At 46.5% G+C, this 24113-nt stretch overlaps 1 protein-coding gene across 1 annotated transcript in view; it reads left to right on the top strand.

The window, feature by feature from the left end:
* ACTL6B (actin like 6B) overlaps positions 1–24113 on the top strand; it is a 32027-nt gene that overhangs the window by 5114 nt on the left and 2800 nt on the right. The window contains exons 2-13 of the mRNA XM_081167994.1: positions 1600–1676; positions 1906–2071; positions 3235–3335; positions 3524–3621; positions 5491–5585; positions 6576–6682; positions 10323–10412; positions 10702–10763; positions 16181–16295; positions 19759–19839; positions 21375–21470; positions 23795–23881. Of these exons, the coding sequence (XP_081024120.1) occupies positions 1600–1676; positions 1906–2071; positions 3235–3335; positions 3524–3621; positions 5491–5585; positions 6576–6682; positions 10323–10412; positions 10702–10763; positions 16181–16295; positions 19759–19839; positions 21375–21470; positions 23795–23881 (1175 nt within the window). The remainder of the gene's footprint in view (positions 1–1599; positions 1677–1905; positions 2072–3234; positions 3336–3523; positions 3622–5490; positions 5586–6575; positions 6683–10322; positions 10413–10701; positions 10764–16180; positions 16296–19758; positions 19840–21374; positions 21471–23794; positions 23882–24113) is intronic.

Raw genomic sequence — 24113 nt, 5'->3', positions numbered from 1 at the left:
CAGGAGTGTGTCCTGACAGAGAGATGAGAGAAGAGGACGTTGCTGAATCTTGGGCGCCAGAGATGGAGGGAGCTGCGGCCTCGCAGGAACAAGAGCTTTTGGACTTGACAAATGAACTTGGAAAAAGCCAGATTTGGAAAGAAAAAGTTTGGATTGGTTTGGAAATGGGGGGTTGGATAGACCCCCCTATGCAAGGATGTTTGGACTTTCCGAGTCTGGAAATGGGCCGCGAGATGTTTGGAGCTGTGGGGGCTCTCAATTTTGGAGGGATTCTGAAGCATCTTCTTAAATACCACATGGAGTTGAGTCTGGACTATGGAAAAAGGGCTGATTTGTTGAAAAGGGTCAAAAACATCATCAAGCTGGAGTTCCCACGAGTGAAAGGAGAATATGAAGAAGAGCTGCGGAAGGGACATGGAAGAGATTTAAGGGCCTCGGATGTAAGGTTGCCAGGTTAATGCGCCAGATCGATGGGATAAAAAGGACTGACAAAACCCGGGACCAGGAGGAAGGGACGCTGGATGAAGATTGGATTGTTTTTATTTCTTTTTTTATTATCAGGATTGTTTTATAAAATTGATGAATGTTAGAAAAATGTTGGAATGAAATTATTTGGCTCTAGCAAAAATGTTTAAAGAATTAGGCAAGAATATTATGGTTGTGAGAAGTTGGTAAAAATAAGATTTAAGTTTTAAGGTTTTAAGGTTTTCTATAAGATAAGATGAAAATAGATTAAGGTAATGTAATGACAGAATACTATGAAATATGGAAAGGATTTGCTGCATAATTAATAACCAGGATACAAAAAAAAAGGGAGGAGGAGGAAGAGGTCAAAGAAAGAAGTTAATGAGACTTGAGGATTTGAGAATGATGGATTTATTTTTGTTGGTCTGCGGCGTATTTTTGTTTTTTGAATGTGGTTTGTTTTTTCTCTCTTTGTTTTTTCTATTTTCCTTTTCTGCTTTGTTTTTTCTTTGCAATTTCAAAAATTTTAATAAATATCATATTAAAAAATAAAATAAAATTAATGTTAAATGGCTGTTTTAGGGGTTGTTTTTAAAAGTCTGGAACGGATTAATTCGTTTTGCATTCCTTTCTATGGGAAAGTGTGCCTTGGTTTTGGAACGCGCTTTGGTTTCAGAACAGATTTCCGGAACGGATTAAGTTTGAGAGCCAAGGTACCACTGTAGTTGCTGGCAGAGATTTGTACAGTGCATAAATTGTTCCATTTATCCTATTCCCCCCCCCATGATAATTTTTATTGTTTTCCATTTTTAAAATATTCACATTTTGTTACATAATTCCATATCCTAATACATTGCTCTAACAGAGCATCGACCTCCTTCCCTCCCTCTTTCTGACTTCCACACATCTTACTAAATTCTTAGCATTTCTTTGATCACTTTTTTACCTTCAGTATTTCACCTTCTTATTGGTAAATCAGTTCCCTATTTATCCTAATCAGTGGATAATCCTCATTGGGCACAGAAAAGATAGCAAACTGGGCACTTTGCAAGTCTCCTTAGGGGGGGGGTGGCATGTCACAAATTCCTCCCCAAATCCCTGAATTTAACCTATATACCTTTGATTCCTCCGTAGATGAGGTTGGAGCTCTGGTCTTTGACATCGGCTCGTTCTCAGTCCGCGCTGGCTATGCTGGCGAAGACTGCCCTAAGGTACAATGCCTGGGGGCACCCCAAAATACCCCACCCCTTCAGCCTCCCCCTCCCTCCTTTAACCTTTTGCCTTCTTCTATTTCTCCCCGTGTCAGTTTCAGTTTAAGGGACGCGGGGTGGCGCTGTGGGTTAAACCACAGATCCTAGGGCTTGCCGATCGGAAGGTCGGTGGTTCGAATCCCCGCAATGGGGTGAGCTCCCACAAACCACCCCACCTCTCTCTTTGTAGGCAGATTTCCCCACCACCGTGGGGCTACTCTCTCACGACGAATCGGCGATGGAGCTGGATGGAGACAAGGAGAAAAAATCCGGGAAGGTCTATTATATCGACACCAACTCCTTGCACGTCCCCCGGGAGAACACGGAGGTCATCTCGCCCCTCAAGAACGGAATGAGTATGGGGCATGGCAGCTATGGGGAGGGCGAAGGGTTTGGGGAGGGGTCCTTGACGTGGCACACAAACCAGGCCATTGGAACAATTGGCCTGGATGCGCTACAATTCCCAGAGTTCGGGACAGAGCGAGGAAAGTCCCTCTTCCTGCAGGTTAATCTTTGGAACTCCCCGCCACTGGAGGCCACCAACCTGGGTGGCTTTGAAAGAGAAATTCATGGTGTTGCTCTTGTGTTCGAATCCTGCTTGCTAGTTTGGCTTTTGTGAGATGCTGGACTATACAGGCCACTGGCCTGAATCAGCCGCCTCTTATTATGGTCTTATGTTTAATTGGGATAATTTATAGGAATGGGGGAAGGATTTCAATTCAGCTCATGTTTAAAGGCAAATCTATCATTTCACTCTAAAAATAAATAAAATAAAACTAGCCTTTGGAATTTGCAATTCCCTGCATTTTGCAATCTGCTTCTCCAACCGGCTAGCAGTTACAAATGCATAGCTTAGGGGAAAGGACTATATTAGTGAAAAACCACCTGCAGATATTTGTTATGTTAGGGGAAATTGTTTCAGAAAATGCGTACGTTACTCCAAACCGCATACAAATACGGTGAATGGGTTTGTTAGGAGAAATTCGCCCTTAATTCCGGGTGAATTTTCCTGAGCACATTTTCCTTTGAACAGTTGCAAATTGAAGTAGAAAATCAGGAGGACTGAATTTAAGGTTGGTAGAAAAGAGAAACTGAGACTACCCCTGTTTGGGAGTCGTTGAAACAGGGGTGAAACTGGTTTAAGTGCACAACAGTTTGTCCCCACTTTTGCTCTTATGCACTGCAGAATCTATCTCTCTTAGCCATGAAGATTCCCCCCCCATAAAAGCCCACCTTCCCCATAAACGTCAAGACGTCGCCAGGCAGGCAGCTTCAGTTGAGCTGCACCCCAGTGCGTTGGAGTTACTTGGAAACCGCTAATGTGCATTAAAGCGCATTGCCTGGCTATTCCTTTAACAGCCACAGGTGTCGCTATTTCCCCACTAAACTGCACTGTAACGTCTGATTCAGTGGACGGCGCCCTCTAGTGGGAAGTCCCTGAAACGACGGAGAACTGTTGAAAAGGCTGTTGTTGGCGGGTCCATTCCTGACACTGTCCGAATTCTCCTTTCTACCCCAGTTGAAGACTGGGACTGCTTTCAAGCCATTCTGGACCACACCTACAACAAACACATCAAATCGGAGCCGAACCTCCACCCGGTGCTTATGTCCGAGGCCCCGGTACGTATCCTGCAATGCCCTGCTCCCCCAAATCAAAGAATCGTAGAGTTGGAAGGTACCCCCCAAAGTCATCTAGACCATCCCCCTGGATTGCAGGAATCCCAACTGCATAAATCCCCTGCTCTTGTGCAACGTGACACCGCCTGCCTCTGTTTCCCTCATGTTTTGCCCCCTCCCCTCTCTTGCAGTGGAACACGAGGGCCAAGCGTGAGAAGCTGACGGAGCTGATGTTTGAGCATTATAGCATCCCGGCATTCTTCCTCTGCAAGACGGCCGTCCTCACCGCGTATCCTAACGGGAAGCAAGGCTCGGTCGCTTTACCTCCCCGCCTGAGCCTAACAACAAAACAGATTACCGTATTTTTCTCTCTATAACACTCACATTTTTTTCTCCTAAAAAGTAAGGGGAAACGTCTGTGCGTGTTATTGAGCGAATGTGTGGTCCCTGGAGCCGACTGGCCCGAGTACAGGGGCAAAAATCAGATCCCGCGGAGGAGGGAAGGCTAAAGAGAGGAGGTTGCTGCTTTCCTGCATTCTGCCTCAGGGTCTTACTGCCCACCCTCTTCTGTTTTCGGTTGCTGTGTTTGCTCAAATGCAACAAAGAGCAGGGAAATCCCCTGCCCTCCTGGCAAGCAGAGGGGAAAGGAAAGGATCGCGTCCTTCCTTCTAATTCCTTCCTAGTCACATTGCGCGCAGGCTCCAGCCCACCCGGCTCAGGTTCCGTTGGCTAGGAGCGCAGCCGACAGCCACCACCTCCTCCTCTCCGTGCTCCGGTGCTGCTGCGTCCAGCATTCTAGGGACTCGCAGGCAGCCAGAAAACATGCAGGTGGGAGGGGGGGCTGGTTTGGTGGGTGGGGGAAAACTTTTGCCTTCCTTTCCTCTCTCCCATCAAACCCCTCTCCTGCATTGTGAGCCAGCTGCTTCTCCGCACACCCCTCTCGTGCTCCTTGTCCCTTCTGTGTTTTTCCTTCCCTCCCCACTTAAAACGTGGTTACAAAGCACAGATCCACATGGATTCTCAGGATTTTTGCATTGGGCTACCCCAAACTCACCGTCAAATCACATGTCTGTGGCCACAGCATGAAGCACAAAAATGATACATCCACTGTTTCGTTCAGAATTTCCCCCCCTTGTTTTCCTCCTCTAAAAACTATGTGTGTGTTATGGTCAGGTGCGTGTTATTGAGCGAAAAATACGGTACTCTTCCAGCCCCTCTCTGCTACTCCAAAATATCCAGTGGTGGGCAGTTCCAACAGTTAACTCCTCCTCCTCTTCTTCTTCTTCTTCTTCTTCTTCTTCTTCTTCTTCCAGTCATACCTCAGGTTACAGATGCTTCAGGTTGCGTTTTTTCAGGTTACGGACGCACCAAAACCCAGAAGTACCAGAACGGGTTACTTTGGCGGTTGCGCATGCGCAGAAGCGCTAAATTGTGCTTTGGGCATGCGCAAAAGCACCGAATCGCAACCCGCGCATGTGCAGACGCAACGCTGCGGGTTGCGAACGTGCCTCCCACACGGATCATGTTCGCACCTTGAGCGTCCACTGTATTATTAAAAGGGACGCATGTGGCGCTGTGGGTTAAACCACTGAGCCTAGGACTTGCCGATCAGAAGGTCGGCGGTTCGAATCCCCTTGACGGGGTGAGCTCCCGTTGTTCGATCCCTGCTCCTGCCAACCTAGCAGTTCAAAAGCACATCAAAGTGCAAGTAGATAAATAGGTACTGCTCCGGCAGGAAGGTAAACGGCGTTTCCGTGCACTGCTCTGGTTCGGCAGAAGTGGCTTAGTCCTGCTGGCCACATGACCCGGAAGCTGTCAGCCAATAAAGTGAGGTGAGCGCCGCAACCCCAGAGTCGTTGGCAACTGGATTTAACTGTCAGGGGTCCTTTACCTTTACCTATTATTATTATTATTATTATTATTATTATTATTATTATTATTATTATTATTATCCCCTTTCCCTCCCTTCCCCTTTCAGGAATTCGCGCAGTAGTAGCTGTCCAAGATTCCAGGCAGGGAATCTTTCTTACTGCTAATTGGAGATACCATTGGGAATTGAACCTGCGACCTTCTGCATGCAAATTAGCTCTCCTCCCCCCAAAAAACCCCCACACCCACACAGTTTGACTTGCTGAAGCCTTGACTCCCGAACCCCCAGTTTTGCAAACGGACGGAGCACTGGACTCGTTCTGGACAGTGGAGCCACACACACGACCGCCATCCCAGTTCATGACGGTTACATCCTGCAACAAGGTCGGAGAAGGGATATCTATTTTTTTTTGCGATTGCCTTTTTATTTTTGTAGCTGTACGTTTTTTAGGAAAAGCTTTTTAAAAGTTGCATTTGTCGGCATATGACACCTGTGCTCAGAGATCTGCACTGCTTGCCTGTTTGCTACCAGGCAAGTTCAGGCTGTTGTTATTGTTATGCAAAGCCCTTAAAAACTTGGAACCAGTTTACCTGTGTAAAGGGCCTTATCCGTACTGGGTTTCCCCAGCCACTCTGGGGAACAAAGTATAAAAACACAGTAAGACATCAAGCATTAAAAGCTTCCCTAAGCAGGGCTGCCTTCAGGTGTCTTCTAAAAGTCAGATAGTTGTTTATTTCCTTGACATCTGATGGGAGGGCGCCACTACCGAGAAGGCCCTGTGCCTGGTTCCCTGTAACTTGGCTTCTCGCAGGGAGGGAACTGCCAGAAGGCCCTCGGAGCTGGACCTCCGTGTCCGGGCCGAACGATGGAAGTGGAGACGCTCTTTCAGGTATCCTGGGCCTTTGAGGTCGTTTAGGGCTTTCAAGGTCAGCACCAACACTTTGAATTGTGCTTGGAAATGTCCTGGGAGCCAATGTAGGTCTTTCAGGACTGGTGTTATGTGGTCTCGGCGGCCGCCCCCAGTCCCCAGTCTAGCTGCTGCATTCTGGATTAGTTGCAGTTTCCGGGTCACCTTCAAAGGTAGCCCCACGTAGAGCACATGGCAGTAGACCTGTTACTATTAATAAGAGTAACGATATTAATAAGGGTGGGTTGAGAAGGAGTGATGCATGAGCGCAAAGGATTCTGGGAGGCGGAAGTCCAGACCTCTTGGGTCTGGAGAAACAGCGAGGTGGTTCTGTGGTCTGGGAAGAGGATGCAGAGAGGAGGGGATGGAAGAGTAGCCAAGGGGTCGTGATCCGCAGGAACAGGAAGCTCACAGCTCTCCTCCTCGCTTCATTCCTTCCTTCTTTCCCTTTCCCTTCCCCTTTCAGGAATCGTGAAATCCCCTCTGGCCGGAGACTTCATCTCCATGCAGTGCCGGGAACTTTTCCAGGAGATGAACATCGAGATCGTCCCTCCCTACATGATCGCTGCCAAGGTGGTATTGCCCCCTTCCTGTTCCGCCACTAACCAGAGTCGGGGACGGGGACCCAGGGCTTAGCTGCGGCATCTGCTTGGCTTTGAGAAGGCTCCTTATGCACAATCCCTGTCAGTGTCCCCAGGACGCAAGAGAGCAGGAAATGGAGGCATTGGCGAGGTGACGGGGGCAGAGACCAAGTAGTCCTAAACAAGGCACCAACTTGAGGAAGCCTGGCTTATAAATTTATAAGTATACGGGTTACAAACCTTGTGCACCCTGGAGTGAAACTTTAGGCCCTGATCTAGACCAGAGGAAAGAATCCTGTCTTAGAAATCAATTTTGCTTGCTCTCTCGCTAAGAACAAACCAGCCTCTCCGATGAGGAGCTCTGTGTATCTCTAAAGCCTGCACCTATCCAAATTTGTCCAGTTAAAAGAGTTCCTCCTTTGTTAACAGAGAAATCTGAGGGCTCCCTTGGACAAAAAACAAGGACCCCAGCCAGGAATACCAGAGCAAAACAGCAGCCAGTCGGCTTGGTCTTGATTGAAGACTGTTGCGACAGGACTCCCACCTGCCACCAGGTGGAACAAGATGGAAGCCCCAAACAAAAGAGAACCCAAACTTTTATTAGCTGCTAATCCCCATGTTACACCCCCCCAAACTACATCACTATTACATCACGGTTACATCATGAAAGGGGAGATCTGGTGGCAGTAATCTGAGCATCCTGGACCCTGCCCCATGGTTCCCCTTGCCCTCCACCAAACACCCTTCAAGTGTCACAAAAAGGATCTTTACATTTCCCAGTTTCCCAGCCAAGTTAACCACACCCTTTTGTCTCCATCTGGGTTTGTTACTTCTGGAATGGCTACCTGTCTGGCACTCAGGTATCAGGAAGCCAGGGATTATCCCTCAGGCAGAGGGGCTGCTGAGGAGCTGAGCTCACCTGTCTATATGAATTTCTGAAGTTTCCCAGTGAGCCAGTACAGAGATCCATTGATCAGTGAATTCTTACATTTGGTATCGTGCAGCAAAGGCTCTTTGAACAGATAGGAAGAAACTGTGAAGAAGTGTTTTGTGGGGACAAATCACCAAAGCCACAAAAGCGATTGTGCTGATTTTGGTAGTGGGCTGCAGGTGCATGATATCTGCTGGAGGGGCAAACCCCCCCCCCCAGCCTATACATAAATTTCTGCAACACCTTCCACTTGGCTTATGCAGGTAAAATCAGACCTAGGGTCAAGGCTCATGGAAGCGCTCATCTAACACATACAGTCATTGAAATGTCGAGTTGGAAGGGACCCCCCAAAGGTCATCTATCCCAACCCCCTTCAACACAAGAATCACAGCTAAGAAATTCCTGACGTGGCAGAAATGACTGGCAGAATCCGAGATCAGGGAGAAGAGTCGGTGAAAGAAGATTGGAAGAATATTGTAAAATTAATGAATGTTAGAAGGATGTTGGAAAGAAACTAAGCGGTTCCAGCTGTAATGCTTTAAGAGTTATATATAAAAAAAGGGTCTCACAAATGGGTATAAGTTTAATGGTAAGGATTTGCTGAACCAACAAATTGAACTGGAATACAAAGAAGGGAGGTATGAGGAGGTCCGGGGAAATAAGTGTAAGGAAGTTATGCTATGGAAAATGAATGTGTTTTTAATTACTTTTATTTTGTATGTTTTTTTATTTTTCATTTTTTTGTTAAAAACTCTTAATAAATATCTTCTTAAAAAAAAAAGAAAAAGAAATTCCTGACAGATGGTTATCCGACCTCTGCTTAATAAACCCCTTTCCTCTGTCAAATGGCTCTGACCCTCAGAAAGTTCTTACCAACGTTTAGTCAGAATCTCTTTCCTTGCCGTTTGAATCTGTTGGTTCCAGGCTTCCTCTCTGGGAGCAGCAGAAAACAAGTGTAATAAACGAAAATCTGCCCTTATTCCCTTATGGGGGACACAAGAGCCCTTATAGAGTCCTTTGCAGGTTCTCCATCGGTCGGAGAAAAATAGCAGAGGCCAACCAGAGAATATTGAGAAGCAATATTGACTGCCATTGAGACTTGTATAAAACAATTGTTGTGCACTGGTATTTCATGTACCTTTGTACCATATCACTGTATATTTGAAACTACATTATTTCTGTACTTAAACGTTGTATCCAAACTTACCATTACTTTAAAACCATCGTACTTACATGTTATATTTAAATTTACTACTAGCTTCAAACTGTTATTCTTAGCAGAATATACACGTTTTTCATTTCAACTCTTGAGTAGGAATTATTCCTCAGATTGAAAGTTGTGGCCAGAGTTCTTGGTATATCTTTTTTAGTCCATTTCCAACAAGAACTCCAATTTCTTTAACGCCCTTATATATAGACATTTTAAATTGCCCGCCCTGGAGTCCAAGACCACCCCCCAGAAACATCATACCTACATCACAGAAAGGGGCAGTCTACAGCAGAAATCTGAGTGCATTGTTTACTTCCTGTCTGGCAGGTTACCTGTTAATGCTCACTTGATTGGATACCCTGGGGGAGCCTGGCCAGTCTTTTGCAATGACAAATACTTAGTTCCTGGGCCAGGTCACAGGCTCACCCTATTCATACGCAGTCATACCCTTAAGACAGTATTTGTGAAGGAGAAGACAATGGGGAGGCTTTTCCATTTCGTTCAACCTTGCAGAGAAAACATCTGGTCAGTTTGAGAGTCAAAATGGTTCCAGGGCTGTTTTCCTGTGCTGCTTCAGACATGTGGTTTATATATTTATGTACATGTTTGATTGGTACATTTATGAATATTTATTATATATATAAGACCTTACATTTTTATTTCACAAGCTTGCCCTGTCTTCCATGGGGCAGCCCTTAAGATGGGAGTCTGCCAACTCCCATATATATATATATATATATATGCAGGTTTTGGTGTCTTCGGGTGTCTTCCCGTGTAAGAGTTGGGGTGTCTAGGCGACGTTTCGACGAGGTCTCACTCGTCATCTTCAGGCTGGTGCTTTCGGCTTCTTGTTACTAGAACAGAGCCGAAAGAACAAGAAGCCGAAAGCACCAGCCTGAAGATGACGAGTGAGACCTCGTCGAAACGTCGCCTAGACACCCCAACTCTTACACGGGAAGACACCCGAAGACACCAAAACCTGCATTCCTGTACCCGTGAAAATCTACGAAAGCAATATATATATATATATATATATATATATATATATATATATATATATATATATTCAACATATCATTTTCAACAATAATTAAATGTACTTTACATCTTATACAATTTTTGACTTCCATCAATCACATCTGAAAATTTTCCAATCTATTCACTTAATTTACATTTCTTATTTTCACTATTACTTTTAAATCTCGTAACTATAATACCTCTTTTCTTTCTCCTCTTTGCAATATTTCATATATTTCTCCTTACAAAACTTCCTTTAGTCCTACTAGCGTAACTTGTTGAGTACAGTTGCTCTTCAAATAATTCGTATCTTCCTCCCAAATTTCTGTAAATCTCTGGTCCCGCAGGTGTCGAATCCTTCCTGTCATTTTATCCAGTTCTGCGCAGTCCGCTAATTTTCTCTGCAATTCTTCTTTCATCGGTAGCCAACTCCCTCTCTTTTTAATTCTCTCTCCCCAATTTGGTTCCCTGCAGGAGCCGGTCCGCGAAGGTGCACCCCCAAACTGGAAGAAGAAGGAAAAGTTGCCTCAAGTCAGCAAATCGTGGCACAATTACATGTGCAATGTAAGAGACCTCGCCGGACTCCGGGGTTCCTTGAGAGAAGACCGAGAGCTGGGGAGTCAGGACTCCTGGGTCCCTAGAGAGAGGGAGAGGGGGCACGATTCTGGGATCCGGGACGTCTGAGGGTTTGTGTGTGTTTTGGGGGGGCAGGAGGTGTTACGAGATGACAGCCCGGTGCCCAAAAAGAGGACCTGCATGTCCGAAAGCTAGGACTAGGACCCAGGAGAAAAGGGTTCAAATGAATAATATGTCATCTTTCTTTATTTCCTTGCTAAACCTTCACCTCCACCAGGAAGTCATCCAAGATTTCCAGGCCTCTGTGCTGCAAGTTTCAGATTCTCCTTACGACGAACAGTGAGTAGCTGGGATGGGTTTGGTGACTGCGGTTTGTGTGTGTAGTGGGGCAGAGAGGGCGTAAATTTGGGTGTCCACCTCGGAGAATCCGTTGCCTCTGTCCAACTTGGCTGGGGCGACTCTTTCCTTTCATCATTATCATCATCATCATTTATTTGTTGTTGTTGTTGTTTAGTCGTGTCCGCCTCTTCGTGACCCCCTGGACCAGAGCATGCCAGGCCCTCCTGTCTTCCACTGCCTCCCGCAGTTTGGTCAGACTCATGTTTGTAGCTTCAAGAACACTGTCCCACCATCTCGTCCTCCGTCGTCCCCTTCTCCTTGTGCCCTCCATCTTTCCCACCATCAGGGTCTTTTCCAGGGAGTCTTCTCTTCTCATGAGGTGGCCAAAGTCTTGGAGCCTCAGCTTCAGGATGTGTCCTTCCAGTGAGCACTCAGGGCTGATTTCCTTCAGAACGGAGAGGATGGATCTTCTTGCAGTCCATGGGACTCTCCAGAGTCTCCTCCAGCACCAGAATTCAAAAGCATCCATTCTTCGGCGATCAGCCTTCTTTATAGTCCAGCTCTCACTTCCATACATCACTACTGGGAAAACCAGAGCTTTAACTATACGGACCTTTGTCGGCAACCCATTCATTCATTCATTCACTCATTCATTCATTCATACCCTGCCCACCTGCCTTGGTTTCCCCAGCCACTCTGGGCGGCTCCCAACAGAATACTACTACTAATAATTTTGAAAAAGCGATAATGCTGTATTGTTTTTAACACTCAATTGGGAGCCGCCCAGAGTGGCTGGGGAAACTCAGCCAGATGGGCGGGATATAAATAATAAATTATTATTATTATTAAACATCAAACATTAAAAACTTCCCTAAGCAGGGCTGCCTTCAGGTGTCTTCTAAAAGTCAGATAGTTGTTTATTTCCTTTACATCTGAAAGGAGGGTGTTCCACAGGGCGGGCGCCACCACCGAGAAGGCCCTCTGCCTGGTTCCCTGTAACCTCACTTCTCGCAGGGAGGGAACCGCCAGACAGCCCTCGGAGCTGGACCTCAGTGTCCGGGCAGAATGATGGGGGTGGAGACGCTCCTTCAGGTCTACTGGTCCTTTGAGGCCGTTTAGGGCTTTCAAGGTCAGCACCAACACTTTGAATTGTGCTCGGAAACGTACTGGGAGCCAATGTAGGTCTTTCAAGACTGGTGTTATGTGGTCTCGGCAGCCGCTCCCAGTCACCAGTCTAGCTGCCGCATTCTGGATTAGTTGTAGTTTCTGTAGAATCGTTGTAGATTTGTAAGGGACCCCCAAGAATCATCCAGCCCAACCCACTCCGGCAGCACAGGAATGACACCATTTCCTTGGTGGCCATGCTCCTCATAATCTCCTCCATTTGACCTTTTGGGAACCGTCTTTGGCTGCTCCCGAGACTCAGAGGCCTCGGAATACTTATTGATTTATTCCGTAAAATTTACACACCGCCTTCTCGCGAAAAGAGAACATCAGAGTGGTTTTTCCAAAAGAAGACGAAGCAAGGAGATTATGGATGGAGATTATGGATGGCGAAGAATCAACAAGAACAATATAAAACTTTCGGGGGGGGGGAGTAACGATAGATTAAAACGTGCACCAGATTTCTAAACACATGGGTAGGCTGGTCTAAACGGTAATGTTTTTAGCCGGCGCCAAAAAGAGTGCAGTGGAGATGCCTGCTCTTATATCAAGAGGCAGAGAGTTCCGAAGTTCAATAATTATTTATATAAAGTTGAATATACGACTAGCTGCCTAGCTAGCCGGCTATTGCTCCCTGTGAAGCACGCTGGAGTGATTTTACAATGCAGCAAGGAGGTCTGTAAAACAAATGCAGGGGTACCTTGGTTCTCAAACGCCTTGGTACTCAAACAATTTGGAACCCAAACACTGCAAACCCGGAAGTAAGCGGTCGGGTTTGTGAACCTTTTTCGGAAGCCGAACATGCTCCGTTTTGAGTGTTACGCTTCTGTTTTGAGTCTTACGCTGAGGTCTGCCTGTTTTTGCTATTTATTTTGCGTTTTTGATAGTTCTGCTTTTTTTGTTTTGGTTTTGTGACCGTGCGGAACCCAGTTCAGCTACTGATGGATTGATTGTGTGACTGCAGTACATTGTTTATTGCTTTCATCTTATGGATCCATGGCCTCGTTAGATAGTAAAATTTATGTTAAATGGCTGTTTCAGGGGTTGTTTTCCAAAGTCTGGTATTAATCCGTTTTGCATTGCTTTCTATGGGAAAGCGCGCCTTGGTTTTGGAACGCTTTGGTTTAGGAGCGGACTTCCGGAACGGATTAATTTTGAGAGCCAAGGTACCACTGCATAGAAAGTCAGAATACAGCTGACTCGCTCGTGTCAGGGGAAGGTTTAGATTCGAGGGAGGCAAAAGGACAGCAATTTGGGGGACAAAGTGGAGGTGACCCTTCAGTGCGGACGCTACAGGACAGAAATAGATTTGCATCACGATGGGGAGTCATGTTTCTCCTGTGGAAACTCAGCGAAAGTAAAAACAGGCAGCCAGGTGTCAAGAACGACAGAGCGTCCCGTGCTTCTTGGGAGAGTGACGCAGCAGCATCTTTCTTGGACTAAGCACCCAGTTTCCCAGATCTTATGAATCACAGACTCGTATAATTGGAAGGGGTACCCAAGGGTCATCCAGTCCAACCCTCAAACCTCAGCTAAAGAATTTGAACTCGAGTCCAGGAAACATCATGCCGGCCATCCTTAACAAGGTGACCTCCATGGCTGAGGCTCATGGGAGTTTGTAGTCCGAAGCAGCTGGAAGTAGCCAGGTTAGGGGAGGCTGGCTTATGGGGACCGCCACCCAAAAAAACCCCAATGAAATGACTGGCAGAATCCGAGACCAGGGAGAAGACTCAGTGGAAGAAGATTGGGGGAAATTTAAAACCTATTTGCAGAAATATTGTAAAATTTCTGAATGTTGATGACATTGAAATGAAATGCTGGGGTTCTAGCAACAAGGTAAAATCTAAGATTAAACCAACAACAGATAAATTAATGGGCTATGAATTTGCTGAACCAACTTTTAAAAGGGATACAAGAACGGGGGACGTGAGGTAGTCAGGAAAATATGTGAATTTAAGATGTAAAATTAAGAAAGAGGGAATTTTTGTGTTTTTCCTATATGTGCTTTTTCTTTTCATTATTAGTTTTTAATGTATGTATTTTTGTATTTTGTATTTTTGTGCTTAATGTTTGTATTGTTGTATTTTGTAGTATGTATTTTGTGTCTTTATATTCTTTTTGTCTTTGTCTTTGTATTTTTTCTTATATACTTTGCATTGTTAAAATTTAATAAAAAACTTTAAAAAAACAACCCAATGAAATTCAACAGTGAGAAAAATTAACAACGTAATAATATAAGACTTTTGAAAAAGTTAAAAGAACAATAGGCAAAAAGAAATCCCAACAGATTGAAACTTGTGCCAGCTCAGTTGGTAGACCAAGAGACTCACGAGACTCTTAACCTCAAGGTTGTGGGTTCGAGTCCCGCATTGGGCAAAAGCGGGTTGGGCTAGATGACCCTTGGGTCCCTTTCAGCTCTACATTTCTGTGATGCTCAAGATCTGGACCGGCCTGTCTAAACAATAATGTTTCCAGAAGGCGCTGAAATATCATGGCTTGCTCTATGGTTTTAACCCCTTCATGAGTGCATGAGAGTTAAGCAAGCTGATTCATCCCACATCCAGGAGCGTTGATGTGAAAGCAGAAGAGAACCGTCATGGCTAGTAGCTGTCATAGCCATCTCCTCCTCCATGAATTTGTCCCGTTCCCCTTTTAAAGCCATCCGGGTGGGTGGCCGTCACTGCATACTGAGGCAAGGAGTTCCACAGTCCATCTGTGTGCTGTGTTATGAATGACTTTTTTTTCAAATCATCTTTGTTGGATGTCCAGTGTTAGGAGAGAGGGAATAAAAATTCTCTCTATCCAAGCATGCTGTGCACAGGGCCGGATTTAGGTTAGATGAGGCCCTAATCCCCGTGACGGGGTGGGCTCCCGTTGCTCAGTCCCTGCTCCTGCCAACCTAGCAGTTCAAAAGCACATCAAAGTGCAAGTAGATAAATAGCTACCACTCCGGCAGGAAGGTAAACGGCGTTTCCGTGCGCTGCTCTGGTTCGCCAGAAGCGGATTAGTCACGCTGTCCACCTGACCCGGAAGCTGTACGCCGGCTCCCTCGGCCAATAAAGCGAGATGAGCGCCGCAACCCCAGAGTCGGTCACGACTGGACCTAATGGTCAGGGGTCCCTTTACCTTTAAGCTACTGAAGGCCCTTTATATGTCCAGCTGTCCTTTGTCAACAACAAATTGTTGCTGTTTTTCCGTGTTGAATATATGCTATATGGTCATTTATGGACCTAATAGGTACCGTATTTTTCGCTCTGTAAGACGCACCAGACCACAAGACGCACCTAGTTTTTGGAGGAGGAAAACAAGAAAAAAAATATTCTGAATCTCAGAAGCCAGAACAGCAAGAGGGATCACTGCACAGTGAAAGCAGCAATCCCTCTTGCTGTTCTGGCTTCTGGGATAGTGGTGCAGCCTGCATTCGCTCCATAAGACGCACACACATTTCCCCTTACTTTTTAGGAGGGGAAAAGTGAGTCTTATAGAGCAAAAAATACGGTATCTAAAGCCATTTGCACCTAACAAATAGGAGCCTACACAACACAAAACACTGTTGCTGTATGTTGGTTTTATTTTATTTGTTTTTTATCTTATATTTTGGAAGTGTACATCCAGTTTATTTTCCTTTAAGTTTTTTTGGGGGGCCCAAGAGAGTGGGGCCCTAAGCTATAGCTTGTTTGTTGTTGTTTAGTCATTTAGTTGGGTCCGCCTCTTCGTGACCCCCTGGACCAGAGCACGCCAGGCCCTCCTGTCTTCCACTGCCTCCCGCAGTTTGGTCAAACTCATGCTGGTAGCTTCCACAACACTGTCCCACCATCTCGTCCTCCGTCCTCCCCTTCTCCTTGTGCCCTCCATCTTTCCCAACATCAGGGTCTTTTCCAGGGAGTCTTCTCTTCTCATGAGGTGGCCAAAGTCTTGGAGCCTCAGCTTCAGGATCCGTCCTTCCAGTGAGCACTCAGGGCTGATTTCCTTCAGAATGGAGAGGTTGGATCTTCTTGCAGTCCATGGGACTCTCAAGAGTCTCCTCCAGCACCAGAATTCAAAAGCATCCATTCTTCGGCCATCAGCCTTCTTGATGGTCCAGCTCTCACTTCCATATGTCCCTACTGGGGAAACCAGAGCTTTATCTATATGGACCTTTGTTGGCAAGGTGGTGCCTCTGCTTTTGAAGATGCTGTCTAGGTTTGCCATTGCATAGCTTGTTTAGCTTATACGTAAATCCGACTGTGCCCTCGCCCTCTTGTCCCGAGCAGGGTGGCCGCGCAGATGCCCACCGTCCACTACGAAATGCCCAATGGCTACAACACAGACTATGGGGCGGAGAGGCTTCGTATCCCGGAGGGGCTTTTCGACCCCTCCAACGTGAAGGTGAGCGGGCAGGGGGCCAGACGATGAAATAAAGATCAAGGCAAGGGTGGGGAGTTTGCACCCACTTCTACTGATTGATTTGAGAGCACCTGGCTTGAGAGCAGTACATGTGAAAAGGATCTAGGAGTCTTGGTTGACCACAAACTTGACATGAGCCAACAGTGTGACGCGGCAGCTAAAAAAGCCAATGCAATTCTGGGCTGCATCAATAGGAGTATAGCATCTAGATCAAGGGAAGTAGTAGTGCCACTGTATTCTGCTCTGGTCAGACCTCACCTGGAGTACTGTGTCCAGTTCTGGGCACCACAGTTCAAGAAGGACACTGACCAACTGGAACGTGTCCAGAGGAGGGCAACCAAAATGGTCCAAGGCCTGGAAACGATGCCTTATGAGGAACGGCTAAGGGAGCTGGGCATGTTTAGCCTGGAGAAGAGGAGGTTAAGGGGTGATATGATAGCCATGTTCAAATATATAAAAGGATGTCACATAGAGGAGGGAGAAAGGTTGTTTTCTGCTGCTCCAGAGAAGCAGACACGGAGCAATGGATCCAAACTACAAGAAAGAAGATTCCACCTAAACATGAGGAAGAACTTCCTGACAGTAAGAGCTGTTTGACAGTGGAATTTGCTGCCAAGGAGTGTGGTGGAGTCTCCTACTTTGGAGGTCTTTAAGCAGAGGCTTGACAACCATATGTCAGGAGTGCTCTGATGGTGTTTCCTGCTTGGCAGGGGGTTGGACTCGATGGCCCTTGTGGTCTCTTCCAACTCTGTGATTCTATGATTCTATGATTCTATGATTCTATGATTCTATTCTATGATTCTATGATTCTATGATTTGCTTTTGAAAAATCGGCACACCGCTTGATTGCAAAACAAAAAAACTCCTCAATGCATAACAGAGGCTTGGAGCATGCGCAGAGTTCTGACTGATGAACGGCGCAATCCCAAACACAGTGACTCGGAAGCGATTACCGTCGAAATCAAGGGGTGTGTGTTTCTGCCAGATAAGGGGGCGCAGGGAGGGGTGTAATAATAATAATAATAATAATAATAATAATAATAATAATAATAATAATAATAATAATAATAATTTATTATTTATACCCCGCCCATCTGGCTGAGTTTCCCCAGCCACTCTGGGCGGCTCCCAATCAGTGTTAAAAACAGTACAGCGTTACATATTAAAAACTTCCCTGAACAGGGCTGCCTTAAGATGTCTGCTGAATGTCAGGTAGTTGTTTATCTCTTTGACATCTGATGGGAGGGCATTCCACAGGGCGGGCGCCACTACCCAGAAGGCCCTCTGCCTGCTTCCCTGTAGCCTCAGAAAACATTTATTGCTTATTCAGAATTAAATTTATTTGTGGGGGGGTGTGCTGGAAATCAGAGCGGTTTGTAGAAAAGCGAAAAAGCAAGCTGATAATTTGCACTAGGATTATCTGTAGTCAGAACAGATCTGTAGGACTTTTGGAAAGTTAAAATAAATTTAAAACTGCGTTGGCTTCCTAAACATCCAGACGGCCTCGCCTAAACAAATACGTTTTCAGCAGGCACCAGTGCTAGTAGGGTTGAAAGGGACACCCAAGGGCCATCTAGCCCAACCCCCTGCAATGCTGAAGAATCCCTGACAGATGCTGAAACTCTGCTTAAAGGCCTCCAAGGAAGGGGAGTCCGCCACCTTCCAAAGAAATCTGTTTCACTGTCAAACGGTTCTTATGGTCAGAAAGTTCTTCCTTATGTGTAGTCAGAATCTCCTTTCTTGTCACTTGAAGTCATGGGTTCGAGTCCTACCCTCTGGAGCAGGAGATAACAAGCTTGCTCCATTTACCCTGGGACATCCCTTCAGATATTCGGAGGTGGCGTTCCCAAAGCAAGGAAGGATTGGACTCTGATTAATAAAATACACAGAGGCTTGACCAGCAAGACTCTGGGAGGAGTGCGTATAATAATTCCCTCTCCACCCCTCGGCCCAGGTCGTTTTATTCACAAAAGAACGTTTTACACAGTGTTTGTAAGAACCAATCAGATTTCCTCTGAGCATTTCAAAAAATGGGACAAAGTTAAAAGTTAAAACTACAAAGAGCTAATTCCTACTTGAGCATGCATACATAATTCAGAGTAAATAAAAGAGGGAAGCAAGGAGGAATGCTTTTAGGAAACTCTGGAGGTCATAAACAGCAATAAACAGGAGAAGAAGGATAAGTAGTACCGTATTTTTCGCTCTATAACACACACCTGACCATAACACGCACGTAGTTTTTAGAGGAGGAAAACAAGGGAAAAAAATATTCTAAACGAAACAGTGGAAGTATGATTTTTGTGGTTCATGTTGTGGCCACAGACATGTGATCTGACGGTGAGTTTGGGGTATCCCAATGCAAAAATCCTGAGGATCCATGTGGATCCATGCTTTGTAACCACGTTTTTGCACCACTGCGGCCCCAGGCAACGGTGGGTGCGTGATTTTTTGGTGCAAGATGTAGCCATGGACATGCTATGTGATCTGATGGTGAATTTGGGGTGACCCAGTGCAAAAATCCTGAGGATCCATGTGGATCTGTGCTTTGTAACCACGTTTTAAGTGGGAAGGGAAGGAAAAGTACTCAAGGGACAAGGAGCATGCGTGGGGTGGGTGGAGAAGGTTGCTGCTAATAATGCAGAAGAGGGGTATAAGGGGAGAAGACTCCTCTCCTCTCCCGCTTTGCTCCTTTAAAGCAAGCCGGCTCTGCTTTTCTCCCTCCTCCCCGCTCATCCCCGGCTTAGCGAGCTGAAAAACTTTGCTGCTATTTAGCGAGCTGAGTGGGGAGGAGAGAGGGACAGAGAGCACGCTCACTTTAAAGCAGCCAACCAGACAGGAGTTGCTTACACCTGTGTAAGCGGCTCCTCTCCTGCTTTGCTGTTTCAAAGTGAGTCATGGAGGAGGGAAGGAAGGGGAACAATGGATCCTCTGCTCACGACTGCAGCAGATCCCCCCTGCCACCCGCAGGCATTCACTCCATAACACGCACAGACATTTCCCCTTGCTTTCTAGGAGGAAAAAAGTGAGTGTTATGGTGCAAAAAATATGGGATTTACCATCTCCTTGTGAACGATTAGCAAACGACATCAAAGCTACCTTCTATCTTCATGACCCAGGATGCCTGGTGAAGCAACTGGCCTGTGTTTCAGAATGCTGATACGTGCCTGTCAGGCGTAGAGAAAGCAATTGCCAGAGGTGGAGAGGCTTGTGGGATTTGATCAGAAATTATTGTCAATGAATCAAACCCAGTCAACGCCATGCTTTCATCGTGGACACAATGGCTTGATGCATATTTTATAATTCCTCATAGGAATCTCACCTGACCCCCACACTCTGGATATCTGCATTCCTACATTCGTGGGTGGCTATCCTACCCCTTCTCAGTCTCCTCCAAGCTAAACACCCCAAACTCTCTCAATCTCTGCCTCTCTCTCTCTCTCTCTAGGGCCTGTCTGGGAACACAATGTTGGGGGTTGGCCACGTGGTCACGACCAGCATCGGGATGTGTGACATCGATATCCGGCCAGTGAGTTGTGTCCTCTCACCTTAACTCTGCCCCCTCCTAGTAGGGGACATCGGAAGGTCAGCGGTTCGAATCCCCGCAATGACGGGGTGAGCTCCTGTTGCTCGGTCCCTGCTCCTGCCAACCTAGCAGTTCGAAAGCACACCGGTGCAAGTAGATAAATAGGTACCGCTGTGGAGGGAAGGTAAACAGTGTTTCCGTGCGCTCTGGTTTCCATCATGGAGTCCCGTTGCGCCAGAAGCGGTTTAGTCCTGCTGGCCACATGACCCGGAAAGCTGTCTGTGGACAAACGCCGGTTCCCTTGGCCTGAAAGGAGATGAGCACTGCCACCCCATAGTCGCCTTTGACTGGACTTAACTGTCGAGGGGTCCTTTACCTTTACCTTGCCCCCTGCTAGGGTTTCCGGTCTGGGGCCAAGTAGTTGTGAGTTTCTGAGGCAAGGGGAGCTGGCCAGGGAATGCACAAAACCAGCCCACCACCTTTATTTTTGCTTCGGTTCAGAACGCTTCCGGTATATTCCACCATTGCAAAAGCAAAACCAAACCGAAAACATAGGTAAAGGTAAAGGGTAAAGGGACCCCTGACCGTTAGGTCCAGTCGTGGACGACTCTGGGGTTGCGGCGCTCATCTCGCTTTACTGGACGAGGGAGCCGGCGTACAGCTTCCGGGTCATGTGGCCAGCATAACTAAGCCGCTTCTGGCAAACCAGAGCAGCGCAAGGAAACGCTGTTTACCTTCCCGCCGGAGTGGTACCTATTTATCTACTTGCACTTTGACGTGCTTTTGAACTGCTAGGTTGGCAGGAGCAGGGACCGAGCAACGGGAGCTCACCTCATCGCGGGGATTCGAACCGCCGACCTTCTGATCGCCAAGCCCAAGAGGCTCAGTGGTTTAACCCACAGCGCCACCAGCGTCCCAACCGAAAACATAGAAAGGAGAATTCCTGGGTGCCGAGATTCAGGTTTAGGGCGTGTACTTTTCCGTGAGGGAACCCGAGTAGATATTTATAGTCACAGAACATGCTGAATCAAAGCAAAGCATGGAAATATAGGCTGTCAGACCTTTCAGATATCCCCTCTCCCCTTAGCATGGAAAAAGACGTTTAGTAAGTTTAAAAAAATAAAAGTGCTTTGCACGACCCCCAAAGAAAAATAATAAAGCAATAAAATTCAAAACAGCAAGAATGAATTGCGCATTTATTCAAAATCCAATTAAAACTCTTTAAGTTAATTCAACAGAATGGGCTGGCTGCCTCCAGTGACAGCCTTTTACGCCTGTAACTATGCCCCTGCTAGTCCCTCTTGCCTCTTGGCACCCCCCTAGGTCATCCCACTGGCCCCCCCAGGGGGCGATTTGACCCACTTTGGGACCCCCTGCTCTAGGGGGTTAATGTGGGGGAAATGGCAGGGGAGTTGTTGACCGGAGACCCACAACAGGATGGTTGCAAAAGGGCAGATTCCTCCCAGTTAAAGGAACTCGAAAGTGGACCCATCCCCACCAAAATGGCTGCTAATATAACACCTATCCTTTCTCCGAAGGGTCTCTATGGGAGTGTCATCGTCACAGGGGGAAACACTTTGCTGCAAGGCTTCACGGACCGCCTCAACCGGGAACTCTCTCAGAAAACGCCACCGGTGAGTTTCTGTGCGTAAGAGAGAGAGAGAATGAGGGACTTTGGGGTCACGCAGGGCTCTTCAGCAGGCAACATGGAGTCACAGAACCGCAGAGTCTGGTGGGACCCTGAAATATACTCAGAGTCGAGAGTGGATTTCATGCTCTTTATTCAGTTTATAGTGGTGAGGAGGAATGGATGTTCCCCCAGAAGGTCTGCTTTATATACATGATTTACACAATGTGCCCCACGTGATTGGCTAATTCTGGGATTCTCCTGTAGGCCAATCAGGTTGCGGATTCACTTCCACCTGGAGCTGGATTGGGTGGCTCCTGCGGACCAATCAGACTGCTGCATTCTGGACCCTATTGTTCTAGGACCAATCAGACTGCTGCATTCTGGACCCTGTTGTTCTAGGACCAATCAGACTGCTGCATTCTGAATCCTTTTGTTCTAGGACCAATCAGACTGCTGCATTTTGGACCCTATTGTTCTAGGACCAATCAGACTGCTGCATTCTGAATCCTATTCAACTCAGTACATAACAGACCCAAAGGGTCACCCAGCCTAAACCAAGTTCGGGGTGGGGGTATGTCCTGGCCCATTCGGTTAAGAGGGGAGACTCCATGGTGTCGATTGCTTTTTGCTCGGAGATCTCACCTCGTATCGTATCGTAAAACCTTTATTGGCATCACATCCAAAACAAATCAATACAGAATTACCACTTCCCCAGTGGCACAAAACATTTGCTAAAAGTAAAAAGGAGGCAGAGCAGTCTATCGTCACATCTCTTGGTCTCCAGGGAAGTCAGACGTCTGCAGTGTATTTTGACGACAAAAAACCAAATAGAGATATTTAGCCACTAACTTGGTGAGCTCCTGATCGTTCCCCAGTAATAGAAAATGTATGACCTTTGACTCTGGTTTCCATTTGGGGATACAGAGTTGATCTAGAAATTGCTGGCGGAGATCAGCATATAGTTACAATTAAGAACCATATGTGTAAGGGTTTCCACCAGGTGGTCTTCACCTGGGCAGTTCTTTCTCCTTCCACCCTGCCTGAGAACCTTCCCAAAGGAGGTTTGATGGATTTGAATTATACCTGGCCAGCGAAAATGCCCTTCTTTCTTGAGGGTTAAGCAGAAATTCAAGGTAATTGTGGTTAGTTTCATGTGCCCAAGAAAGTTGAAAATAAAGAGGGGAACATGTTTTCTCTGCTGCTACTGTTAGTTCTTGGCGTTCAGTATCCCACAACCTAGTTTTTATTATAGCCTTGGCAGATGGTAGGGACATTGATCGCAAAAGTTCCACTGACAGCCCGAGTTGCTGTACCTTCTTATTAAACTGTTGTTGTTGTCCAACTCTTTGTGACCCCCTGGACCAGAGCACGCCAGGCCCTCTGTCTTCCACTGCCTCCCGCAGTTTGGTCAAACTCATGCTGGTAGCTTCGAGAACACTGTCCCACCATCTCATCCTCTGTCGTCCCCTTCTCCTTGCGCCCTCCATCTTTCCCAACATCAGGGTCTTTTCCAGGGAGTCTTCTCTTCTCATGAGGTGGCCAAAGTCTTGGAGCCTCAGCTTCAGGATCTGTCCTTCCAGTGAGCACTCAGGGCTGATTTCCTTCAGAATGGAGAGGTTGGATCTTCTTGCAGTCCATGGACTCTCAAGAGTCTCCTCCAGCACCAGAATTCAAAAGCATCCATTCTTCGGCAATCAGCCTTCTTTATGGTCCAGCTCTCGCTTCCATACATCACTACTGGGAAAACCAGAGCTTTTACTATATGGACCTTCGTTGGCAAGGTGATGTCTCTGCTTTTTAAGATGCTGTCTAGTTTGTCATTGCTTTTCTCCCAGGAAGCAGGCATCTTTTAATTTCGCGACTGCTGTCACCATCTGCAGTGATCATGGAGCCCAAGAAAGTAAAATCTTCTACTTCTAACGCTACAGCCTATATCCACTTCCAAAGCTATCCTAAAGTCGATATTTTCAGGATGTTTAAATGAGCATTCTAAATTGTAAAACAGAAAATCTAATAAAAATTAGAGAGAGAGAGAGAGAAAATATTTGGGGTCCTTAAGAGAGCCAAGATGGCTTCAGGATTGTTCTTCGTACTAAAACAAAGTGCCTGGTTTTTTCACTGAATATTTCCTAATTTTGAAGGATCGGCTGCCTGTGGCCTGCTATGTGTGCGCACCTTAGAACTGCTATAACACTGGTTAGTTTGCAGAGGGCAGGACAAGCCTGTTTTGACACCAGCCCAGCCAGATGAGCGGGAAATAAATAAATAAATAAATAAATAAATAAATAAATAATGCAAACCCCTCTTTTCTCTCTCCGCATTGTGCAGAGCATGCGCTTGAAGCTGATCGCCAGCAACAGCACCATGGAAAGGAGGTTCAGTCCCTGGATTGGGGGCTCCATCCTGGCCTCTCTCGTGAGTCTGGGGCCCTGGAGGAAGAGGAGGGTGGGGAAAGGGGGAGGGAGGCTGGGAGCCAGGACTCCTGGGTTCTCCGGAGGACCTTCAGAGGCCCTAAGCACTGAAAAGATTTTGGTGCCCCCTTATATATTTAATTCAGAATATAAACAACAATGGACGGTAGAATAAAATTTTAGTTTTCAAGATGAAACAAAACCGACAGTTTTGTATATCATTAATCACTATTATT

The sequence above is a fragment of the Podarcis bocagei genome (genome assembly GCF_964188305.1).
Source record: "Podarcis bocagei genome assembly, chromosome: 13".
NCBI classification, from domain to species: Eukaryota; Metazoa; Chordata; class Lepidosauria; order Squamata; family Lacertidae; genus Podarcis; species Podarcis bocagei.
Note: the sequence above shows the minus strand (reverse complement) of the source record. Positions and strands in the feature narration are given on the sequence as shown.